Consider the following 27,252-nt stretch of genomic DNA (forward strand, 5'->3'; position numbering starts at 1 on the left):
TAAACATTGGCTCATGCTTGTTTCTTTCTCAGTTCTCCACACCCTCAAATCAAAACCACTGCAATACAAATGCAATGGGTGGGTCTCCGAATCTTTGGGGAATCACCACTCCAAAGTCACACCAAATTTCCAACCTTTTTTTAAAATCACCCTATTGGGGCACCCTATTGGGTGGCTCAGTCGGTTAGGCCTCTGACTTCAGCTCAGGTCATGATCTCACAGTCTGTGAGTTTGAGCCCTGCATCAGGGTCTGTGCTGACAGCTCAGAGCCTGGAGCCTGCTTCAGATTCTGTGTCTCCCTCTCTCTCTACCCCTCCCCTGCTCATGCTCTGTCTCTCTCTGTCTCAAAAATAAGTAAAAACATTTTTAAAAATTAAAAAAAATCACCCTATAATCCCATAAAACCACAGTTAACAGTACAGCAATGCACATGTCTGTCCGTCTATATGTATGTATGTATATCTTATAATGGGGAAGGAGGGAAACCCTTATTAGCTTTTGCTGTTTAACTGCTGACTCTTTAAATATGTAGAAGCTAAACACGGGATTTTATCCAGATAACCTATTCCAGGATATGAATGGGAGGTCATGCTAATATATTTCGCATCTATACATTGCAGTTGCCTATTAATAGAAAACCTTTGCCAATCATATTTTTGCTGAGAGCAATTTTAACATCCCATGGTTTTCTATTGGTACACTAAAAGTTTAAAATCAAAGAACTTCCTATGTCCATGCAGCTTTGTACAGTCACTTAAAATAAAGGAGGCAGCACTAGTTAGTGCTTTCCTATTTTTAAGACTCTTCAGCCTGCTACAGGGGCAAGTGAAGAAAGGAGGTATAGGGGCAGAATGGCAGCCTTAAGAACTAATGCCCTTTAAGGATTCCAAAAATTTGTGACAAGGCCAAAATCTGGGGCAGATTTTCTAAAATAAGTGAGAGGGGTGCCTGGGTGGCTCAGTTGGTTAAGCGTCTGACTTTAGCTCAGGTCATGATCTCACGGTTGGTGGGTTCGAGACCTGCGTCAGGCTCTGTGCTGACAGCTGAGAGCCCGGAGCCTGCTTCCGATTCTGTGTCTCCCTCTCTCTCTGCCCCTCTCCCACTCCTGCTCTGTTTGTCTCTGTCACAAAAATAAATAAACATTAAAAAAATTAAAATAAGTGAGAAAGAATGCATATTCTATAAGATATTAAATTTCAAGCACGAAATAGCTGGTGCCAAATCTAAAAAAATGGTTCAAATTTCAATACTGAAAAGGGAGCATCTGCCCCCAAAAGACTTATGCCTATAATAGTGGTTCCTGAACACATAAAGAATGTGGTTTGAAAGAAGGCTTTCCTACTGGAAAAGGTTTGTCATTTAGAGTGTGTCCACATTTATTTTGGAAGCTAACACTATTTAAATACTATATTCACTCTTTTCAAAAACTGTATGTTTAATTCCATCCCCTCCCAAGATTTTTATTTTCTGCGGGATCTTACAATCCCTCAATATGCAAGCTTTTAGCAAATGTTTAAGGGAAAGGACTATACCAATAAAAATTAAAAATGAAAGAAATCTTTTCACTGTAGTGTCCCTGGGGAAAGAGAACATGTGTTACTGAATTTTTAAATACTTATCCTTTGGTTAAGAGAGATAGGAGGAAGACGTTTTGGAATCCAGAACACTATCAAAATGGGAAGTAAAACCAGCAGAATGTTGTAAAAGTTATAATATTTGTATAACATTCTATATTTTGCAAATTATCTTCTCAGATTTTATTTTCATTTTATCTAATTTAATCCTAGTATTTTATCTAAATTTATCCCAATATTAATAGTCCTTTGAGGTTTTCTATTTTTGTTGAGAAACTGACCTTGAGACTTCCTAAAACAAATTTTCCTATTCAAAGCCCTTCCTACTTTTATAAACACTAAATTTTTTATAAATTCCAAACAATATCATTGTTGTGTGGTGTTCTTAGCTCTGAAAGCTATTCTGTGAAAAGTGAGCTGCTGATAGTAAAAGGCAGTATTAAAGTATATTGTATGGCAAAAGAGGAAAGGCAATTCAATGGAGAAAGGATAGACTTTTCAACAAATTGTGCTGGAACTACTGGACCTCCACATGCAAAAATAACATATCTAGGTATAGACCCTGCACTCTTCACAAAAACTAACTCAAAATTGATCATGATCTTCCGTAAAATATAAAACTACGAAACTCTTAGAAGACAACATAGGAGAAAATCTGGATGACCTTGGGTCTGATGACGCATTTTTAGATACAACACCAAAAGCACAATCCATGAAAGAAAAATTGATAAATTAGATTTCATTAAAATTAAAACTTCTGCTTCACAGGAGAGGCTGATAAGAGAATAAGAAGACAGGCCACAATCTGGGGGGATATTCTGCAATATACATATCTGATCCAGGACTTGTATCCAAAATATAAAAAGAACTCTTAAAACTCAACAATAAGAAGACAAATAACTTAAAAGGTAGGTAAAAGATTTGATAAGGCACTTTACCAAAGAAGATACGCAGATGGAAAATAAGCATATGAAAAAATGCTCGAGGTCATATGTCCATAGAAAATTGTAATTAAAACAATGAGATACCAATACTCATCTATTAGAATGGCTAAAAACCACAATACTGACAACAAATGCTGGTGGAGCAACCAAAATCACATTCATCGCTAAGGGGAAGGCAAAATGGTACACTCACTTTGGAAAACAGTTTGGCAAATTGTTATAAGCTAAACATAAGCTTACCATATGACCTAGCAATTCTGCTCCTTGGTATTTACCAAAATGAGTTGAAAGCGTACATTCACACAAAATCTGCACATGAATACATATAGCAGCTTTATTCATAATTGCCAAAATTTGAAAGAAACCAAGTGCCCTTCAACAGATGAATAGATAAGCAAACTGTAGTATATCCATACAATGAAACATTATCCAGTGATAAAAAATAAATTAATATGGAAAAGACTCAAATTCATATTGCTAAGTGAAAAAGCCAATCTGAAAAGGTTACATACTGTATGATCAACAATAAGGACACTCTGGAAAAGGCAAAACTGTGGAGACATGAAGAAGACCAGTGGTTGCCAGAGGCTCGGGGAGGAGGGAGTGAGAGATAAACAGGTAGAACATATATTTTTAGGGTAGTAATGATTCTGTATGATACAATAATGTGGAAACACATCATTATACACTTGATCAAAACCCTTAAAAATTAAAATACAAAGAGTAAACCCTAACATAGACTATGAACTTTAGTTAGTACTAGTGCAACAAACGTACCACATGAGAGCAAGATATTAATTATAAGGAAAACTGTACCTTGTGGGTGAGAAGGGAACTGTGTGTGTGGGGGTGGGTGTGCATGTGTGTGTGAGAAGCGTATGAACACTGTACTTGCTGCTCAGTTTTTCTCTAAATCTAAAACTGTTCTAAAACGGACTATCGGGGCGCCTGGGTGGCGCAGTCGGTTAAGCGTCCGACTTCAGCCAGGTCACGATCTCGCGGTCCGTGAGTTCGAGCCCCGCGTCGGGCTCTGGGCTGATGGCTCGGAGCCTGGAGCCTGTTTCCGATTCTGTGTCTCCCTCTCTCTCTGCCCCTCCCCCGTTCATGCTCTGTCTCTCTCTGTCCCAAAAATAAATAAACGTTGAAAAAAAAAAGTTAAAAAAGGACTATCATTTTTTGGGGGTGGGGGTGGGGAGATATATTGTATTAGAGAATGAATGGCTTCACTGGGTCAGACTACTTACTCTGCCTTTGGAGAATAATAACTACAGGGAGTTAAAAAAGAATCCAACAACCAAACAGATGCCACTACCTCCCATCTCCAGACAATGCCAGTTCCCAGGAGTAGTGGAGCAGTAAAGGAAGTCATAGTAAAGGAAGAGGAGAGATGAAAGATTCAGAATTTTTAAGGAAATGCATAATGCTTTCCCTATTTAGGGGCAATGAGTCAAATTTTACATTGTGGGATTTTGATAGTAGATTTTTGAGATGCTTTGTGATTTTTAATGTACCTTCACTTACATGGTCCCCGATCACATATATTGTTTCATCTGCTCCCCATTGCCTACTAAGCTCCAAATCTCTGGAGCACTTTGCAGCTTTTCATTATGCCATCGCAGTCTATCACTGTATTGTTTTCCTGCTTCCCTCCCTCAACATTAGAAGAATTCCCCTTGATTACAGAGGTGAGGCTTAATGATGTGAGTATCCATTGAATCAGATTCTTAGAGCTCGCAGGGGCTTTAGAAATTATGATTATCAACCAATGATCTTATAATTACCCTAAGACCTCAGATACTGAGCGTCTGAACTAACTGGCTGGAGACACGGATGGAGAGGAGACATGGACACCGCTCATTCTTGCTTCATCTGGCTAGGCCCAGGGGAATCCTAAACAACAACGTGAAGTAAGATTCTCAAAGCCACTCAGTCCCTAAATTCATTAATTCTTCCTTTATTTTTATTTTTTTTAATTAAAAAAAAATTTTTTAATGTTTATTTATTTTAGAGACAGAGAGAGACAGCATGAACAGGGGAGGGTCAGAGAGAGAGGGAGACACAGAATCCAAAGCAGGCTCCAGGCTCTGAGCTGTCAGCACAGAGCCTGACACGGGGCTTGAACCCATGGACTGTGAGATCATGACCCAAGCTGAAGTCAGATGCTCAACCGACTGAGCCACCCAGGTGCCCCATTAATTGTTCCTTTAGCACCATGTCCCAAATCACTCCTTTGCTCTTCATTCCTGATAGCCATCTACAAATCGGGTTCTCATCACACCATGCTGTTCTGACACCCAGAATCTTCCTGAAGGTTTCTGTTCTCTTCCAGCTCCAGGGCACCCTATCTGGAGCACCAGAGAAGTCTTCCTAATGATGCAGATTTCTTCATGGCCATTTTTGTGTAAAAAATAAAATTAAACCTCTCAACAGAAAATTCAAAGTACTCCACAAGTTGATTCCTTAATACCTCTCCATAATTATGATCCTAATAGCCATTGAAACTATCCCACTTCTTGTTCTCTACTCCCCAGTACACAATGCACAGCCTCTCCTTTGTGTCTTTCTTCACACCACCCTCTCCTAGGAACTCCCCCTTTCTTAGTCAGTTTGGGCTGCTATAACAGAATGTTACATACTAGGTGGCTTATAGACAACACAAAATTATTTCTTACATTTCTGGAGGATGGGAGGTATAAGATCAAAGTCCCGACAGTTGTGGCATCTGGTGAGGGTCCACTTCCAGGTCCACAGATACTCTGTCCTCACAAGGCAGAAAATGGCAAGGGAGCTCTGTGGAGTCTTTTATAAGGGCACTAATCCCTCATGACTTAGTCACCTCCCAAAGGTCCCACCACTGAATATCATCCTACTGAGGATCAGGCTTCAACATATAAATTTTGGGGGAACAAAAACATTCGGTCTATAGCCCTCCCTAATTTAATGGGCATCCTACAATTCCCTTAAAGCCCAGATAAATTTCCATCTTCCCCTAAAAAGTCTTTCTTGTCCACCACAAGATAATTTCTCTCTTCACTGAATCCTAACAGCACTTCTTGCCGGTAGTATTCATTGGGAAATTTGCATAAGTAGGCTCCAATTTTTTTGATTTATGATGTAGATAGTTTACCTCTTGACTCAAACTCCTTAAAGGTAAGGATCTTACATTGCCAGCTTCTAGCAGTATGCTTGCATAGAGAAATGTTCAATGAGCGTTTATTTATGAGAAAAACAACAAGTTTTACATGCAACATTGTAGGATTTCAAAATCTCTGAATCTTTTGATACCAAACTGTGGAGAAAATTGCTTCACATATTCCAAAAATAACGTTTCAGTGTTTAGCGATATTTTGGTGGAGGCAGTATCCTTTGGGACATGATCCAAATTCCAAATGAAATATTTAGCTTTATACAATGAACTTCTGTCAACAACTTTCTTAAAAAGCAAATTACTTTTGACTTCCTCCTTATATATTTGATGAGATTGTCATAACACCATCAGGTTTAAGAGTGAGATTCTTCCGTGAATAGTATCTCTAAAGGTTATTTAACATTAGACAAAATGAACCCTGCTCACCAAATGTTCTTTTATACAGTGTAATTGACAATTTTATCTTTACTCCATATGGCTATCATTTTAATCAATTTTTCCATTTTCTTAAACTGCATATGATGTTATCACACTGATTTTTTTACTTTGAACATTTTCTTGCCCATAAAGGAACAGCTTACAAGGATTGAGAGTAGAAATTTTGTTGTAATTTTAAAATTTTTCCTTCAAGAATATTTAGAAATATGAATTCTCTACCAAGAGAAAACATGAAGTAGGATGATGTTATATATTTCAGAAATGAAGTAAAAATGCATGACATCTTTGGATAAAGGTAAGTCAGATAACTCAAATCGAGGATATCTATTTGCATCTATCTATTGTAATCCGTTTGCTGTTGGCATATTAATGGATCAATGGAGCCAAAGGGAATTATGGCATACATGTATTTCTTTAATAATTGCAGTAATAGTTTAAAATAATGCCAAAATACTGAACCACAAGCTTTCAAGTCTAAAGTTTCTTACATGAGTTAGAACATGAATATAATCAACATTTTGAGGCTTGCACACTGGGATACAGGTATGCTATAATATCACTATCTTAATCACTTTCTTAATCATTTTTATTATTTAAGGGGTAATACAAAGTTCTCTGGACAGATATCCCAGACCATAGGGGTCTTCTATATTGAGTGCAAGTGCCAAGAAAGGCAAATAGTGAAAGAGTCTACTATATCATAATACATAAAACTATATTCTTAATGTAGGATTTTTATTAATTTCTGAATTTTTCATAAATTTAAACTGAGGGAAATTTGTATATTCTAAAAATACAATGTGCCTATTCTGATTAAGACTTTTTAATAATGCTGAATTTAATAATGTGGTTTAATTGTTTCTTTAGCAGTTATTATATCTACCATAAGCTATATTTTATTTAGTTACCTTGTTCATTCTGTTTCCCCATCCCTACGTCGGGAATGTAACCTCATCAGAGCCAGTGTTATTAACTTCAGACAACTGCTATGTCTCTGGTGCTTACAAATATCCATTGTAATAAATTAACATTGTCCAAAGTCTTAGAATACACAATCATAATGTTAGCAGAAATGATATAAGGATTTTAAATGAGAATTTAAGTTTAAAATCATGAAGGGAAATCACCAAATATCAGAAGTAGGAAAGGTTTCTTATTTTAAACAGGTCTCATTCCACTATCTCATTTTATAGATGTAGAAATTGAGATGCAGAGAGATCAAGTGTTTGTCAGATCACAGAATTTTGGTAGTAAAGGGCACCTTAAATCTTGTATAGTCGAAATACTCAGGTTCTTAAAGTTACCTAGCCTATGCTTTAATACCTGCAGTGATAGGGATTTCACTACCCTATAAAAGCATCACATTTAGTGTTTTAAGAACACTACTTTTCAGAAATTTCTTTCTTATATGTAATTAAGATTTGTACTCCTATGTTTCAGTTCTCTAGTCTTAGTTATGTCCTTTGGTCATGTAGAATATGTATAGTCCAGGGTATTTTTAATTTATATTTATTTGTATATTATATATATATATATATATATATATATATATATGTGTGTGTGTGTGTGTGTGTGTGTGTGTGTGCATAATGTGTGTGTGTGTGTATAGTTATATAAACACACACACACACACACACACACACAAACATAAATTGATATAGTGCAAAAGTCTAAATTTGAAGTCTTTTATTAATGAGTGTTCTGGGCCAAATATTTTTTCTGCCTCACTATTCCTCCAACACTTCTTTGTTTCTTGCCTTTTCTCACATACTCACATAAATACACACACACACACACACACACACACATATTAAATTGTTATAGACATACACACATCATATATGCATCTATTACACAGAAAGGTGTGTGTATTTATATTTTATGTCTTGTAGAAAAGTCAAAAACTTAATTAAGTATGTAGGGGTGCCTGGGTGGCTCAGTTAAGCGTCTGACTTCTTGATTTTGGCTCAGGTCATGATCTCACAGTTTGTGGGTTTGAGTTCCAGGTCAGGCTCTGCACTGATAGTGCAGAGCCTGCTTGGGATTCTGTCTTTCTCCCTCTTTCTGCCCTTCCCCTGCTCATTCTCTCTCAACTTTAAATAAATAATAATATGTGAAACATGTTATAATTTTTTAAACTCCATTTTCCCTCTAAAAGCCAAAATTGAATCACCCTTCCATATCAAAATTTGTTTATTAAAATATTCACTAAAATTGTTAAAATGTTTCTAGGAATCATTCTATTGTGACCTCTAACCAATATCTCTGGTCCCCTGGCTGTTTCAAGATCCATCTGAATCCCACTCTTCCCTGAATATTAAACTTATATATCTTTCTCTTAACAGGTAACTTCTAAAACTAAACACAATACTCAAGATATGGTCTTACTAGGAAAAATACTATATAGGCTTATCTTCTGATTCATTCAAAACATTTATTTTTCCCAATACAACCTATAATTCCATTTGGTTTTATAATAGCCATATCATATCTGACTCATACTGAGCTTAATGTCAAAAAAATTCTTAGTCATTTTCTATATGATACTGCTGAACCGATCTCCTTTATTCTATGCCCATGCAGTCCAAACGTTATTTGGGGGAGAATAGTCCTGAAATTGCACATATGATCATTACTCATATAACTACATCTAATAACTACATTAAAAAATAGTGTCACTTCACAGAAGGTACATGTTCTGAAAGTTAAACAAAAATTTAATTGAGGGGCATGAACATATGGATGATAAACACATATCTTACCTATAAAAACCTGGTGGCACTTGCTCTACCAGGAAGCTTTTCTCCATGTCTTGGAGTATGTCATTCAGCATTCGGACACGGATTGGAATTCTCTCCTTGGGATCATTAGCAGGGCGCATCTCATCTGACTGGAAGAGTTCAGCACTCTCCCGCAGGCGTGACGCCAAGGCTAGCAGTTGATGAGTGTAGGGTTGATCACCTGGTGAAAATAAACGAGTCCATTTCAGAAGAGACATCCTCAAAGGAGCAAAATAAGCACTTTGCAATCATGATGTCAAAAGGGAAGATTCAACATCAGTCAAAATTTTATAACGTATTAATTCCACCAAAAATATTCTGTCTAAACATTATATTCTATGAAGAGTATTAAATTTATTGCTACCATTACTATTACTAATAATAATTACTACTATTGGGACACCTAGGTGGCTCAGTTGGTTAAGAATCCAACTCTTTGTTTTAGCTCAAGTCATGATCTCACGGGTTCGTGGGATAGAGCCCACATCAGACTCTGTGCTGATAGCACACAGTCTGCTTGGGATTTTCTCCCTCTCTCTCTGCCCCTCCCCACCTCTCTCACAAAATAAATATATAAACTTAAAAAAATAATAATTACTACTACTAATAATACTAGTGAATAGGTATTGGTTATTGAGAGACAGCTACTATGTTCCAGGCATGATATTGAGCACTTGACATACTTATCTCATTTAATATTCACCAAAGTTTGCATTGTCATGTCTATTTCATGGAAGCTGAGACTTAATTCAGACAAGCAAATTGTCCTAATTCATTAAGCAAGTAAATGACAGGCCAGAATTAGAAGCCTGATCTTTCTGACTCAAACATTCATGCTCTTCATGTAGTATTCTATATTTCTGGGGGAAAAGTGATTTTTAAAAAAAGTTATCTCTTCTGAGAACAAGAGATATGTTCCTGTATATTGTTATGCATCTATGGGCTCTTTTTGCTTTTCTAAAAGTTTCCTGTAATTTGAAGTTGAAATACATCTTTGATTTGAAAATACTATCCTATGTAGTATTTGTCTTGTTTTGCTTGGGGGATGATTTTTGTTTTTTGTAGTTTGTTTCCATTTGTGTAATTTACTGGAAGTCATTTTGATATGAATGGTGTTACTAAACACAGGACATTCCTTTAACTAAGAGTAAGACAGAATTTGTATAGTGATAATGGCCACCAGACCCTGGAGCCAGACTACCTGAGTTCAAATCCCTGCTATACCACTTAGTAGCTGTGTGATGTTGGGGTAAGTTACTGAGCCTCAGCATCCTAATCTATAAAACGAACAAAATAAACATCTGCTTCATAGATTTTTTATGAAGGTTAAATGATTAATACTTATAAATTTTTATAAAAAATATTCTTCTGTAGGTAAGCATTTCCTAGCTGATGTGACTTAACATCTTGTTTAAAAAGCATTCCTTTATTGTACCATGAGAAGTGCATTTTCTTCTCATCTTCTTCCTGATATTCCCCGCCATTTGAGTCAGTCTCTGGGTGAGGCAACAGTTAGTGGTGGTGTTAAGTTCTCAGGAGACTCCAGCAAGGTCAGAAACTCAATACAGAGAATTATGTCATGTCAAGGTGATGAAATGAACATGGACCTGATAAATTGAAACTGGCTGTCCTGAGAGCATGGCATTGAGATAAGCAGATGGAGAGATGAAGAGGCCATATGGGACTTTCACTTGGGAAAATTTCAGGCAAAAGGGAAAGATCACAAAGGGACTCTTTCCAAGTGAAGTTCAAGTGTTACCAGCTCCCCAAACACCTGGTCTTCATGAAAATGAAGATTCCTACACCTGCTAAATCTCTCTAGGAGTAGAGCCAGGAATCTCCATGCTACCCAGATTATTACACACATTTTAAAGTTTAAGAAGTACTGTAGAGAGGTGATGTGGTAAGAAAAGAAAAACTAGGTTAGAATTATAGCTGATATATAAAATACGTCTGTCATAGAATTACCAACCCAATACAGTGATCTTTGTTGTCTTTCACCTTCATTTGATGGGGAGTATTTCATATGCTAATTTCTTTAGAGGAGAGCATGGTTCTTACACTCAGCAATTATTTACTAAATAAATAAAGGAGATTAAATAACGTACTTTTGGAAAAAAATCCAGTAACAAAAGAAAATTCTGTAGAGATAAGTTGTTTTCATGAGAGCTATAAAGTATAGCCACATTTATAAACTTTCTGTTCACTGAAATTAACAACATGAATAAACTCATTTGTAGTTCACAGGTTTCGGCATTTGGATGTTTTCAAAGTACATTATATACTCATTAATTATCTTATTTGATATCACAAGAAAACTTGAGGTTGTGAGAGGAGAAAGTTTTGCTCAGTGAGGACATTTAGCACCCTAAATCACAATTATAAAAATAATACCATTTTATAAAGATACTATTTATCCTAAAATATGATGGTTCACTGAAGTTAATGTATGGTGAACTTACAGGAAATATCTTTGTACAGGGAAAAAAATAAGATGAAAAAAGCACATTTAGATTACATTGGAATTGAAAGACTGAACAACAGAAAAAACAAGTTCAACATCCTTGAGAGTCTTCCATTTAAGAAAGAAAAATCTGTTCTGATCTAACATACACTACAGAATTGAAGACATTACTACTGAATCAAGGGAGACAAATTGTACCATTCTACCTTATTTAGTTTTAAATGAATTTATCTTTCTTAGTGGTGAGGATGTAGAGAACTGACAGCTTTAAGAACTTTCTTGTTCCAGAAAGAACCCTGATAGTGGAAGCCTGCCATCTACACCACACCCTATACATCACTTCAAGGGTATAAGGTTACAAATTGAAAAGAAGCTTTATTTTCAATGTTCACTCAATCATTTGTATACATAACTGATTCCTAATAGTCATTTTAATGCCAATTAGAACTTGTCTATTTAAATAAGAAAGAAATACCACCAAATCGAAGTCAGCTGTGACCCCACATATTCCTGTTAGAATGTCAGCTCTGTGAAGGAAGAGATTATCGTCTAATAGTTTTGTTCACTACCATTTACTCAGACAAAAACTATGTCTGGCATAGCATGAATTATCTACTGATCACAGCATCATAATATCTGTAATATTTTTATCCTTATCTGCCTTGTCTCTCTCCTTTCTTTGACTGAAAAGAACCCCGCATGATGTTTTATCTCTTTGTATCTCCAGATGCTAGCACAATACCTGAGATATGGTAGTCATTTATTAAAAATTTTGTTGAGAGAATTTTGAATTATAAGATAATGTTTTGAGATATTTCCTGAATAATGCCTAAAAAGTCACTTAGGGAAATGTTTTGCATATAATGAGCATCAACTAATGTTGCTAAAAATCAATAAGAGTTGCAAAGGAAAAGAAAAGAAGCTATTTTAGGGCAATGATAAGTTAAATTAAACTACATTGAATTAAAATATGGCCTGCCAATAACCCATAAAAACTAAGAATATATGTATAAAACTTCATTTAAGGCACAGTGAATGTCAGAGAAGAGAGGACTAATTGAAGCTCTTCACAGTTCAGGTTTAATAAGTAGTAAGTCCATTTGACCAAAGAAAACGAACTGGGAGTTAGAGATTTCTCTTAGAGAAAGTTAATACAATTATCTTGAAGCTTTATGCACATGGAGTCTAAAGACCAAGGTCTTGGTATCAAAAACCAGGTAAGAGCCTCATCTACTTAATTACTATCAATGTAAGTTTGAATAGATTACTTAATATTACTGTCTTTTAGCTTCCTTGGGGGAAAATGCAGAAATGGTCATTTCACTCTCCAAGCATATAAATAACTATATAAATGGAAGTTACTATTATCAGAGTACACAATCTTAAGTATAAATTACTACCAATGCATTTTTTAAAGACATGCCCCAAAATACCATAACTAATGATTTTATTCTCAGAGATGCTACTTTTCACTTTCTCAAATTTTCTCCACCCTGTATAACACTCCTTCTTGCATACACATCTATAAAGATTTGCAATGTTATTTTGTGGTGCCTATTAATCTGGAGCCATTTTTTTTCTTTCCATGGGCTGGATCTCAAACTTCTGAATAACAAGGAAAGAGATAATGTAAAGGATAAAGGAATCGGGGCGCCTGGGTGGCTCAGTCCGTTAAGCATCAGACTTTGACTCAGGTCATGATCTCACTGTTTGTGAGTTGGAACCCTGCATCGGGCTCCTTGCTGTCAGCACAGAGCCCACTTTGGTCTTCGGTTACCCACTCTCTGTCTCTCCCCCACTCCTGCTCATGCTCTCTCTCTCTCTCAAAAATACATAAAAACATAAAAAAAAGGGTAAAGGAACTAAACAGCCAACCTTCAAAATGATCCTTTTACATATTTGCTTCTGTTGAAAAGCCAACCATTAAGTTTTTTATAGCATAGTAGAACATATCAATTTGTGATGAATATTGAAAATCAACCTTAATATAATACAAAATAATGGAGACTGCTTAGTGAAATTATCTTGATATTATTCAAGAAACAATTGAAATGTACTTCTAAATTTCAAACAGAAACAATGCATTTTTCCTCTGTCTCAAAGTAAAATACAAATGTATTTTCAGTAAATAACTTACTGAGTCCTATTTTGTGTTCTGTCCTATAAGTACTGGGAGAAAGGGAAAGACATAAGGTTAAATCACTAACCTTAATAGATTCCTAATCTAGTTAGAAATAATCCACAAATGAAGAATAAATAAGGATCAAATAAAATAAATCCTCATGAGGATAACTGAAGAGCTTATTGTATACAAAAATATTCTAAGTAAATCCAGGAAAGAAGTGAAACTTGAGAGACAGAAATTGCCCAGAAATCAAGGTCATCTAAAATGGAACTCTTGGAAGTTCTGGGACTCTCCCTATATTAAAGCTGTTGAGGGTGTTCCATCCGTAAACAAAAAATATTAATTGCTACTAATTAATCCCTTCTTATTCCCCCAGTCCTCAGCCTTCTGGAAGATGAATCTATCTCTAACTTCAACCCTTTCATTTTTCCATCTTGCTATACAAAGAACAGAGCTGGATATTATAAGCAGTAGTGATATTAATTGGAGAGGAGAGAAGAAGTTGGGAGGGAGAGAGGGAAGGAAGGAGGAAGTACAAGTCAGTGGATACTGAGACATTATTGAGATCTACGGAGGCCAGTTCAGGACAGGCTCTAAAACACACTGAAGGAAACATATTCCTACTCCTGCCTTTTAGCCAATCATCACATTGCAGCATTCTCCCCTTCAAGCCATCTGGGAAGCAGTGTGGTATAGTGAAAAGGGCAGGGGCTTTGGAATCTGACAGAGCCATATTCAAGCCCTAAACCAACCACTTAAAGGTACACACCTAAGTAAGACACAACCCCTCCACCCCTTGCCCTCCACACAGTTTCTTAATCTCTAAATTGCTCTTAACAATATCCAGTTCAGCTCATGTGGCTAGAGTAAGGTTAAATGTCACAATGGACATAAGACACTTAGCACATTACCTGGGGCTTTGTGGCGTGACCTCTAAAGTGCCACGGTGTCCTCAGAAAACTTGTTCCTCCTGAGGACCGTTGGTACAGGATGCTAAAACACCTTCTAACAGATCAGAAGCTTACAGGCACTTCATACATGTCTTTTCCATAAGGTTTCTTAGACTTCTGGATTGCCCCACTGAATCTGTATGTTCTAACCTGCCAGACCTGGAAAATGCACTAACTACTTCTTCTCCCACTTCATATCTTGATGAGTTTCATCTTGGCATAAACTCAGATGTGTTAAGTCTATTCTACAACCTCCTGCACAAATATATAGCTGTCTTATTTTAAAGAATGATTTTACTACTTATTATTGTGGCCTCTCTTCAGAGTTTTATACTCCAAAAAAGTTTAAAATTTTTATTTCCATTTTTCTATCTTTTGGTTGTATTTTGTGACTGTATTTTTAAAGACTCACACAGTTTCATCTTAAATTAAGAGTGAAATGTACTGGTCATACTCTAAAACTACATTTTTATATCAAACAAACATAGCTTTTTACTATGTATTTCACAGAACCTATTCTTCTGTGGATGAGCTTATGACAGTTTTAAAGGTGCTAATAATTGCACAATCATGGCTTAGACTTCACTGATTTATAGTGACAAGGAAAAGTATGATTTATGTTCCACATAACACAGTGGCTAAAAGAAGAAGATTATTTTGGGGGAAAAATGTATGTTACTTAATGTCATCTTAAAAATATCTTGTGGCATCACTAAAGAGAAAAAAAGAAATTACCAATACGATTTCAGCCAGAGGAAACAACAGTCCTTTATTATCCTACATTTTCTATTCTTCATGCTGGTTTCTTTAGTATGAATCACAGTGAATCATCTCAGCTGGTTATTTAAAGAAGTTAAACAAAAACAAAAACACAACAAAACAAAACAAAAAACAAACAGGTAGAGAATGAAGTGTAGGAGCTAGTGCACTGTTGATAAATAGTCTAACACTGATTTTACAATGCACTGATAAATGGATATTATTTAAAAATGCAATATGCCAGGAGGCAGTGGCTAGTTATGTCTAAACTAAATACAATAAAAATCCTTTTTTTTTTTTTTTTTTTGCAAAAGTGCCAAAGTGGCATGCTTACAAGAATCAGATTGACCACTTTTAAAACACTGGCAACACATTCTGAAGATTTTCTTATATTCTAAATATTACCCAGTGATCCAGATAGCCAAAAACAGATGCAAATCTATCAAGACTTTGAACATATTGCATGGAATGAGTTGTTCCAACAGCATATGTCGGCCTGGTGCCAAGATTGAACCGGGAGCTACTTTCATGGCCATAGATGCTGCCACTGTGTTGTGTTTGCAACTACATGATCTGGTTATTGGTTGCTTTGGAAGAGTGAACAAAGACTTCCTAGAAGGAATTAAATTCATGTGTGGTTTATTTTTTATCAGTCTCCTCCTGAGGCAGAAAGTTGGAGTTGTACATTTAATAACACATGTGTGTTTAATTATGTTTTGGCTAAACCGAGAAAATGAAAAAAAAAACTTTAATGAAATTAATCAGTATGAGGGGAAGGGTACTTTATGTTCTATTATAAGCCAACATTAAAAGTGTCTTTAGGAGCACCTGGGTGGCTCAGTCAGCTGAGCACTCAACTGTTTATTTTGGCTCAGGTTATGATCTCACAGTTTGTGAGTTTGAGCCCTGCATCAGGCTCTGTCTGCACTTACAGTACAGAGCCTACTTGGGATTCTCTCCTTCCCTCTCTCTCTGCCCATCTCCCACTTGAATACATACACACTCTTCCTCTCTCTCTCAAAATAAGTAAATACTTTTAAAAAAATCTTTAAAAAAACTACTTTAAAATTGTTGCCAGAGAGGCAACACTCATAGAAAAATGGATTGTAGTACTATCCTGTCATGGGCACAGGGTTTTGTCCTAAAAATACACTTAAGGAAAAAAAAATTCACAATACATTCAGCTATTACTAGGATGGGAAAGTAGGAAGATGATAGGAAGTCATTACCATATTTCAATCAATGTAATTACACATATAAAACAGGTATTGGGGAGCCCGGGTGGCTCAGTCGGTTTAGTGTCTGACTTCGGCTCAGGTCATGATCTCACGGTTTGTGGGCTTAAGCCCCTCATCAGGCTCTGTGCTGACAGCTCAGAGCCTGGACCCTGCTTTGGATTCTGTGTCTCCCTCTCTGTCTGCTCCTCCCCCATTTGCATTCTGTCTCTCTCACAAAAATAAATAAACATAATAAAAAATGTTTAATGTAGGTACTAAAAAGAAAACTTTAAACCAAATTTGAATGAAGTATTCAGGGTAATGAAGGACATGATGACAAAGGGAAGCTGGTTTAAGGAGACAACACTGATAATACAGAGACAACCAGATTTTGTTGCAGACTCCGCTATTAAGAACTCCTGGTTTGAACAAGATTGGAATATCAATAAATGAAATACAATATTTAATATAGTTACATAGTCAGAGTCCATACAAAAATACACTGGGGATTGATATTAAACATAGTTTTAGGAAATTGTACCCAATGGATGGCCAATCTCTTACTGAATTTCTCTCAGTTTGAGCAAACAAGGTAAGCTATTTCTGACAGAATGCTTTTAAGTCCTTGTCACACAAAACAGTTAGTTCCAGAAATGCAAGTTTGGGTCAAACCACTAGATATCTAACATGATTCAGAATTTCCATGGGAACTAAATCTTTTCTTGGAATTGTTTGGATTTTAGATGGATGGATTTGGAATTTTTTCAGGAGGGCACAGGGCCAGGTTGCTAGTATGCCCACACTTTACTATCTATAGGCCGGACAAAAGCTGGAATTGATGCTACCTAAAACCAAAATTGGAGACCGATAGGCTGAGGCCAAATATCACACAAGTTATTTATTTCTTTAAGTTTTATTTATTTATTTTGAGAGAGAAAGTGAGTATGAGCAGGGGAGGGGCCAAGAGAAAGTACGAGAGAAGCCCAAGCAGGCTCTCCACTGTCAGCACAGAGCCTGACACAGGGCTTGAACCCACAAACCATGAGATCATGACCTGAGCTGAAATCAAGAGTCAGACTCTTAACCAACTGGGCCATACAGGTGACCCATGCAATTTATAAAGCGTATACTTATTTTTTTTTTTCCTTTTGGGACATTCATCACAAATTACTCAGAAAGAAGAAATGACATCAGATGGATCTCAATTACTTGTGACTGTAGAAAAGAACCAAAATGACAACTGAATATATGAAACTACAGATCTAGCGGAACAGCCTGTGCTTGCCTCGGTCACATCATCACCTTGAAATACTATCCCTCCTTCCACAATGAAGTGATTGGTGCTAATGAATTATCAGAGCTAATAAAAAAATTAAAAAGTCAGCTAAGTTACCATTGTCAGTTTCTCAAGGAACAGGAGGAAATTCTGCCAACAACCATTTTACCTTTAGTGAGACAATCAGGAAGTGGCAACAAGCCACACAGATCGAAATTGTTTCCTGCTGAGTCTGGCTTTCACTAAATAAATGTGTACATAGCCAGATCAAATGGAAATGACTTTTACTTTGTTTTGCCATTTGTAGTTTTTGCGATAATGGTAAATAATTAACATCCAGAATTCCAACAAAGAAAAATAGCAGATATTAACAGAAATCATCAGAATTACATAGTCATTGTTATTTTGAGGTGGTGTTTAAAACATTAAAAAGTAGAGAGAGTGAGAAAGAGTAAATTTAGTAAGGTTATTAAGTGCATACTCCTTAGTCTGCTTCTAGGTTCAAGGGTATGGTTGTACTCATTTATTCTTGACACCTGCCTTTGCCCCCTGCAAACTAGTACCAGTGTCTTATGTGTGCAATTTTTTTGGACATACTTTTATTTGCCACAAGTACAGCTGAAGCATATCAGTAATCTTATCAGTCACTATTTACACTACATCTCTATGTAACCACATATAAATATTCATTCTCTAACTATTATGTGTTTGGCATTGACCAAATATTAAGAGCCAAGGTCACTCAGTCAAAATGAGCTTTCAAGACCATCCAATAAATCAACTCAAACAAATTATTCACTGGTAAATTATCCTTCTTTCTGGTGGTTGTGAGAACAGTAGAGAATGGTCTGCTGCTACTGTAAACTAGAGTAATAAATAAACAAGATGGCTGGTTGTCAAGGGGTAAAATTACACCGTTGAAAATGCAATTGGGTTTCAGAGACCTTCATACGTAAACTTTTTGCAGTAGGGAGAAACAAAATTTTATAGTTTAGCCTTGAAGGTCACTTTTTTGTAATAACTGTGATTGAGAACTTAAGACTAATCACTGCTAGTTGTCATAACAAAATAAAAATATATATAAACAATTAAAGTTTTACTAAGCAGTAAAATTAGATTAACGTGTAGCACATTACTCTATTTTACAAATAAGGTTATAGCTAAAGTAGTTAAAATAGAACAGTTACATCAAATTGTCCACAATTTAGCAAATATTTGAATGATCTTTTACTTTAATACAGAACAAATAATTTTGAATCATGATGACTAAAAGATAAAAATGTATAGCTTAAAGGTGACAAATTGTATCACTTTGATCAAATATTTATACTCAGGTCATAACAAAAGAACTTTATTCCTATATATCTATGTTCTTGACACATTTTGTTTTGTTTTGTTTTGTGTTTTTACTATGGGTATATCTTAAGTCTGGCCCACATTTTTCTGAGTGAAAGTAGCAAGGAAACCCAAGGAGTTTCACATCAAAAGAAACAAAACTCAAAAAAAAAAAAAAAAAAACAATAACCAAAGAAAAAGTTCTTTACCTATAACAGAAGCAGACCAATATACCAGCAAGAAGCCAAAATACTCCTGGTTCATCTGACTGAGCAACTTGATTTTGGGAACTGTTCATCTAGACTTGGTAGCATCGGGCTGCAGTGGAAATCTTTGTAGAACGACTGTAGCTTTCCCCCCAACCCCGTTGTACTGACATGCTTCAGATATAACTATTAAAGAAAGGATTATTAACCTGGCCTATTTTCAGAATATTTTCTGTACCCTCTTCCTTTAACCTAAAACCTGGCTCTTCCATAATGATACTGCTTCGGCCCCAGCCCTCTTAGGTGTGGTTCTTTCTCTCTTACGCTTTGTACCACTAGTCCTAGAAAAACACTAGGACGTATCACTGCTCATTCTTTGAAGATTTTGGCTCCTGGTTTAGTCACCTCCTCTTACAAGAATACTTTGATCTGAATTCTTGGCAATTTCAATACCCACATACTCTAGACTCTCCTTTCCTTAGCCTCTTTTCTTCTGGTGATTGCTTATCCCACTTCCATGGTCATGTCCTCTCCTGAACGCTGTCTTTACCAATATCTGAACTCTTTGTATGATCACATTTTTAATAATCCCATTTGCTGGCCAGCAGCAAATGAGTCTTTTTAGCTCACTCAATTCTTTAATCTCACCATGAAGTAGTACTTATTGATCCTCCTTCCATTTTGTTCCCCCTCCTTTCCTTCATTTCCTCATTTTTATTCCATACCCAGTTTAGATACTTTGATCCACCCTCATGAGTGCTCCTGTGTACATACTCTCAGTTTTAACTTATCTAGGTCATTGTCCCTCTCTCATTAGAGCTCTAGCCTGATTAAATCCAACTATGTCAGTTCTATATCTGAATCACCAACTGAAGGCTGAGTAATTGTACTGACTTATCTCATTAAAAATATATTATTTCTTGGGACACCTGGATGGCTCAGTTAGTTAAGCGTCTGATTCTTGAATTTGCCTCAGGTCATGATCTCATGGTTCGTGAGATCGAGCCCTGTCTCGGGCTCTGTGCTGGCAGTGAGAAACCTCTCTCTCTCTCTCTCTCTCTCTCTCTCTCTCTCTCCCTCTCTCTCTGCCCTTGCTCTGCTTACGCGTGTGCACGCATGTGCTCTCTCTCAAAAATAAACGAATATATATATATTTCTTCTGAGCTCCAATGCTGCCCAAAATATAGGCATACCTCATTTTATTGTCCTTTGTTTTACTGATTTTCACAGATACTACATTTCTTAAAATTGAAGGTTTGTGGCAACTCTGCATCAAGCAAATCTAAGATAGAAACTTGACAAAAGTGGAAAAGATGGAAACTATATAGAGACCACCTCAAATATACCAAAAACAGAGCAATCCGAGGCTACTTCATATGGGAACAAATAACCCTAAACAGCTCAAGTGCTTTTAGGGTTTTACAGCCAATATAATAAAAGTCATAAGGATCACTGAGGGAGGAAAAATTGTGTCATAGTATTCTTCAGGTTAAGAAGCAATCCCAGTAGTCAAAATTAAAAAAAAAAAAAAAAGGAATTAAGTTTTCAGAAACTTGAAATATTTGGCTGTTAAGAATAAATCATTTTCTAAGAAAGAAAAAGAATAATCCATTTTCTAAGGATTACTGCTTAGGTACTTAGATAAAATAGTGAATTTTGTATTCAGAAGTTTATGTCTAAAAATCACACATAAATATCTGTCAATAAGATGTGTGACTCAAAAAGGAGGAGGGTGCATTCTTTAATTACAATACTGCCCTTTGTATTTGGTTAATAAAGAAAAATTATAAGCCTTGTTGAAAGATTTGTATGTAGATAAAGGGGAAATGAAGGTAATTATTAGAATTCTGTAGAAAGAGATCTATTCAAACATGAAGGGATTGAAATAGAAACTATGGAGATAATTCTCTTCTTGTAACCCTTAATCTAGGATGAGCCAACACTTTAGTGAAATGAAATGGGGCCCATACTTCAGAAATTAATCCCAAAGATTGATTTGGGTTGGCTTGATTTGGATTGATTTTGATTTGAATATTATTTGAATTGATTGAATTTTAGATACAAACTTACTTACCTACTTATTTATTTATTTGGGAAAATACCTAAATTATATTTTTGCCATGTGGAAAATGATAACAGAAGTTTGAAATTACAAACCTCATATTTCCTCTAAGCCCTTCTCATGATAATCCTCTCTAAGAAGGGAGTCACTGCATTGCCATAGCTATTAATATAGCATATATTTTTATCCATTGCTTGTTAAAAATTAGTTGAACCATCTTTCACTTGCTAAAATTACTGTAATTCAAAGAAAAATTACCTTTAAGACTGTTTTGAACTTCTATAGCTATATCAAGAGCATTAAAGGGCAGAACTGGTTCATTGGCAATTTGCAAAATCACTTCTCCCGAGAGCTGAAAGAAAAAAAAAGATGGTAGCATTCAGTTTGAAGGGTTTTTGATTTGTTTGTTTTTCATTACTTCATGCATTCTTATATAACCACGGTAGTAAAACACATAGGGTAAAATATACTTTTATAAGATATCTTTTCCTTTTAAACTCTTTTTTCTTTTCTTTTCTATAAAAAAAGAAAAAAAAAACCCTCATGGTATTTTTCATGTCTCAAAATAGTATGAAGGAATATAAAATTTTCCTCCTTTTTAAGCTAAAATATTAAGAAATATTGCCTTAATTGAAGACTTGTAATATTTAAACTTAAAAAAATTCCTTATAAAGCAGTTCAGAAAGTCACACAATAAAACAAACAATAAAGAGAAATAAAGCTGAAAATCAATATTTGGTTATGAGACTAAGTAAAACTCCAAATAAAATTAATGATCCATTTATTTCATTTAAAATATAATTTAGCCTGAACAAACTGATGGTTACCAGAGGGGAGATCGTTGGGGGTGGGCGGGGAATGGGTGAAATAGATGATGGGGATTAAAGAATGCACTTGTTCTGATGAGCACCAGATGTTGCATGTAAGTATCGACTCACTAAATTGTACACCTGAAACTAATATTACAGTGTTGGTTAACTAACTGAAATTTAAATACAAACTTAAGAATAAAATGCAGTGCTGTTTTCATTTGGAACTAGAAAAATATATAAGTTAGTGTAAAAAATTCCATCAAAATCTTAGTTACTGTTTTCCTTAATGCTTTATTTGATTTCTAATTACTTTTCCAAAATGTATCAAAACCAGTATCATGTATATATCTCTGAGGTCAATGTTTAAGTTGAGTTAAAATAATTTTAATGGCATCCCCAAAACTCATACCTGGAATTTTCATACATGCACATCGCCCCTCTCCCCGCACCCGCATCATATTCCAAAACTATGTTTGGACACCAACACATGTACTACAGCTGAACTAGCATCTGCTTCATAGACTGAACAAGTCAAATGCATTCTTATACATCTCAAAGGAACTTAGGGCTGGCTGCAAATGCCATTGTTACTCTCCCTCTCTCTAAACTGATATTGAATATTTACCTAGGCTTAACAAATGTCCCTACATCTCTAATAACCCTGAATCTTTCACACAGGGAAATGTGGCTGTGTTGAGGTTATTAACGTGCTATGAAATGTTGTTAGTAAATGAAAATATTGTCTTGTGAAATTACACGGGGGAAAATAGCACACTAACTTGAGACATTATAGAACACGTAAAAGAGACAACTTACAAGGAAGATATGATGTTAGATATTCAAATCTACATATCCAACAAGGGTCAAATTCCATTTAATATTTTAAAGTTATAATTCCCAGTTGTTTGCACAATTCATATCATGATAAAAATACAATTCAATTTTATCTTCTTCTAAATACTTGGAGAAATACATCTCTTAGAAATAAAGAGGGAGAAGAAACACTTTTGATGTCCTCTTATTTCTTTGAGATATTTTTCTCCCAAATGTAGCAACCACTTATTCCCAATGCCTAAGGTTTATTTGCAGAGTTTTATCCCCAGCATGGTGATCACAAAAATCCTGGGAAACTGCCTACTCTGATTATGCTGTTTTTCAGGGGAAAAGCTTTATCTGCAGTAGGTGGATATGAATTCTGTCTCCATTCCACCTCACTACATCCAAATCATGTAAGAAATGCTGATATTTGGAAATAAATTATTTGTAAAAAGGAATTTTTAAAAAAGATTAAGAAGCATTATAGTTCCTTTTTTCAATTTGCACTGGATAATAGAAACTACAGAACAGACATGTTTTGTTTACAGTTTTGGAATCTGGAAACCACACATCATAAAAGATTAAAATGAAAGAAGGTGGAGGGAGGAGAAAGGCAACTTCACTTTTTGCTGCTGGAGAAAGTTGTTTTGTTCTATTTTAAGAGTCATTTGGCAACTCAAACAACTGGAATATAAGTCAGCCACTTTGCTATTTGTCTCACAAAGAACCTGACAACAAATACTGGGACTTTCTAAGGCACCTGGTCCATGATAGAATGTTTGGACTAAGTTGGGTTTATTTGCAGCTTCATAAGCAAGAGGGAGATTTGCGTAGGTCTTGCCATGAAGAAGAGATGAGTCAGACTCACACTCTTCTCATCCACTCTTTTTCAAGCAAGCCAAGGCAACATTCCCTTATATTTAAATAAGGCCCCATTCTTTCCAAAGTGCTTTACATCCAAATATCTCATTCGATTATCTTGACAAACCTAGAGGCAAGTAGTGGGTAAATTAACCTTTTGTTAAAAAGGTAAATGTATATAAGCCTTACTGTGTTCTAGTCCATGATGGTGATATAGGAGGATCCTGAATTTACCTCCTCCCATGTACACACTGAATCTATAGCTACATGCTAAAACAATTCCCTCTGGAAACAAAAACAATAACAAAAACATCTAATTGAGTGATTCCTACATATCAGGTGAATGAGAAAAAAAACCCCACTTTGAAATGTATAAGAAAGGCTGAGACACACTCTGACCATAAACACTACCACATCACACTAACATACAATTGGGAAAAACCTCATAACTCCCAATTTCTCCCTGAGGAGAAAAGGGTTTGGATCCAACATGAAGTGCTCTAACTTTTAAGACCTCCACCTGAGGCACAGGCACCCAAAACACCTAGCCCTAAAAGCCAATGAGACTAGGATCCACAAAACCTACAAACCTATAGCAAACAAAGAAACAGCTTTTAAGGTGCTTGAGAGGACTTGTTGTGAGTCCCCAGGGCTCACTGAAGAGGTAGCAAGCCCAAAATGGCTATATCCCAGTCATCCACTGAAAGAGGTCTATTAACTTATCTTAAAAGCAACAGCCCAAGAGTCAGGCTTCTAATTTAACACACATCTAAGGGCCAACTGCAATTCTCTGGAGATTGAGTAGGCTGGCAGGTGCCATTTTTGCATTCTCTCTCTGCCCTGCTCCAGGTCACCAGCGTCTCCCTGAAAGGAGCTTGAGCACATGTCTGGTGGCCAGTTTTTGTGGCTGCCTCCCAGAAGAGGCACCCTTGATTGCCTGGCTCTGATGGCCAGTGGGGCTTGACTTTTCAAGTTTGAATTCCCATAGGACTGTAGCAAACAAAGCAACACTTCTTAATCAGCTATCTCCTTAGGGCTCAGTGCAAAAAAGTGCAGAGAGAAATGCCAATCTCCCAGTCTTTCCTTGAAAGAGGACTATCTGCATACTTTAAAACTGCTGCCTGAGGGGTAGGCCTCTAATACAACATGCATCTAGGGACAGACAGATCTTCCCCAAAGAAAGGGAAGCCAATAGACTTGATCTTAGCATTCTTCCTGTAGATTGACAACAGCAATATCCTCCTGGAAGGAGTTTATATACATATATGGCACCCCAGCTTTTGCTGCTGCCACCCAGGGGAAATACTCCTTGATGGCCTGGCTATGGAGGCAAGTGGAGCTTGCATTCACAAGTTTCACAGGACTGTAGCCAACAAAGAAGGACTTCTTAACTGGCTATCCCTTTAGGGTTCAACACTAGGAAGACTATGGAAATGCCTGTCTCCTAGTCTTTCCTTGAAAGAGGTTTATTTGCATACTTTAAAAGGTTGCTGCCTGATGGTCTTGCTTCCAATTAGCCTGCATCTAGTCGCTGACTGAGATTCTCCCTTTTGGGACACTCACAGGTCTTGGCACATGCTCACTCAACTACTGTAAGCCAAATCACAAAGGTTTAAGCAACAAGCAAGAGCTAAGGCCAGGCTGAACAATACAGTTTGCCTCCTATGTGAGACCATTCCATCAAAAATGAGAATGGCAGTTGTTTTATCTAGTGCACAGGAAGAAACACAGGGAGTGAAGAAAAGTGAAGAAACAGGGAAATATTCTCCAAATAAAAGAAAAGATAAAACTCCAGGAATAGACTTTAATGAAATGGAGATACGTGATCTACCTGATAAAAAGCTCAAAATAATGGTCATAAATTTGCTCACCAAGATAAGGAGAACAATGCACAAAAAGTGAGAATTTCAATAAAGATAAATGAAATATTGAAAAAGTATAGAACAGAAATCATAGAATTGAAGAATACAATAACTGACCTGAAAAATTCAATAGAGGGGTTCAACAGCAGAGTAGAATAAGCAGAAAAAAGGATTAGCAAACTCAAAGATACAAATTCCTACCATCAGGAGTATAAATAGGAAAAAAAAAGAATAAAAAAGAGTGTAGGAAGCTTAAGAGATATCATCAAACAGATCAATACTCACATTATAGAGGTCCCAGGAGGAGAAAAGAAAGAGAAAGGGGGCAGAAAGTTTTATATATTTTTTTAAATTTGAGTATAGTTGACACACAATGTTACATTAGTTTTAGGTGTACAGCATAGTGATTCAACAACTCTATAACCTTACCCTATGCTCACAAGTGTAGCTACCATCTCTCACCATACAACACTATTGCAACATCACTGACTATATTCCCTACACTGTGCCTTTTATTCCTGTGACTTATTAATTCTGTAACTAGAATCCTGTATCTCCCACTCCCCTTCACCCATTTTGTCCATTATCCCAATCCCCTTCCCTCTGGCAACCAGTTTGTTCTCTGTATTTATAGGTACGATTCTGCTTTTGTTTGTTTATTCATTTGTTTTATTTTTTAGATTCCAGATATGAGTGAAATCATAAGTAGTAGAAAGCTTATTTAAAGAAAAAATGGCTGAAAACTTCCCTAGCCTATAAGATCCAAATAAGACAAATCCAAAGAGAACCACACCAAAACACATTATAATTAAATTTTCAAAAGTTACAAACAAGAAGAGAATCTTAAAAGAAACAAATGAAAAACAACTTGTTCCATATAAGAGAACCTCCATAAGACCATCAGTACATTTTTCTGTAGAAACTTGGCAGGCCCTGAAAGACTGGGATAATATATCCAAAGTGCTAAAAACAAAACAAAACAAAACTAAACAAAACAAAACAACAAAAACAAAAAAGCCAACCAAGAATACTCTGCCCAGCAAATTAGTACTTCAGAATTGGAGAGATAAAGAGTTTTTCACACAAGGAAAAGCTGAAGAAATTCACCCCCACTAGACCGGTTTTACAAGAAATGTTGAAAGGAACTCTTTAATCTGAAACAAAAGGATGATAATTAGTAACAGTAAAACATGAAAGGCTACATTTCACCAATAAAGATAAATATGTAGTTAAATCCAGAATACTCTAATTTTTAATGGTGGTGGGTAAATCACATAAATCAAGTATGAACCAAAAGACAAAAATATTACAAATAACTACATTAAGTTTTTAATGTATATACAAGGTAAAGATGAAATTGGGCATCAAAAACATAATATGTAAGGGGTGTGGAAGTTAAAAGTATCAAGCTTTAGTATGCATTTGAATTTAAGTTGTATTCAGGTTAAAATAGATTACTATAAATATAAGATGCTTTACATACATTTCATGGTAACAACAAAGGAAAAACCTATAAGAGATACACAAAATTAAAGATAGCAACTGAAGCATACCACTAGAGAAAATCATTAAATCATAAAGGAAGAAAGCAAAAGAAAAAGAAACAAAATAACTATAAAACAA

General features: G+C 35.9%; 1 protein-coding gene across 7 annotated transcripts in view; it reads right to left on the minus strand.

Annotated features, from left to right (window-relative positions):
• The window catches only part of NAALADL2 (N-acetylated alpha-linked acidic dipeptidase like 2), a 1,353,416-nt gene that overhangs the window by 45,200 nt on the left and 1,280,964 nt on the right, over positions 1-27,252 (minus strand). For all 7 annotated transcript variants that reach the window (XM_045502933.1, XM_045502931.1, XM_045502932.1 and 4 more), the window contains 2 exons: positions 21,537-21,630; positions 8,867-9,065 (listed from right to left, as the gene is read on the minus strand). In XM_045502933.1, the coding sequence (XP_045358889.1) occupies positions 8,867-9,065; positions 21,537-21,630 (293 nt within the window). The remainder of the gene's footprint in view (positions 1-8,866; positions 9,066-21,536; positions 21,631-27,252) is intronic.

The sequence above is a fragment of the Leopardus geoffroyi genome, chromosome C2 (assembly GCF_018350155.1).
Source record: "Leopardus geoffroyi isolate Oge1 chromosome C2, O.geoffroyi_Oge1_pat1.0, whole genome shotgun sequence".
Classification (NCBI taxonomy): domain Eukaryota; kingdom Metazoa; phylum Chordata; class Mammalia; order Carnivora; family Felidae; genus Leopardus; species Leopardus geoffroyi.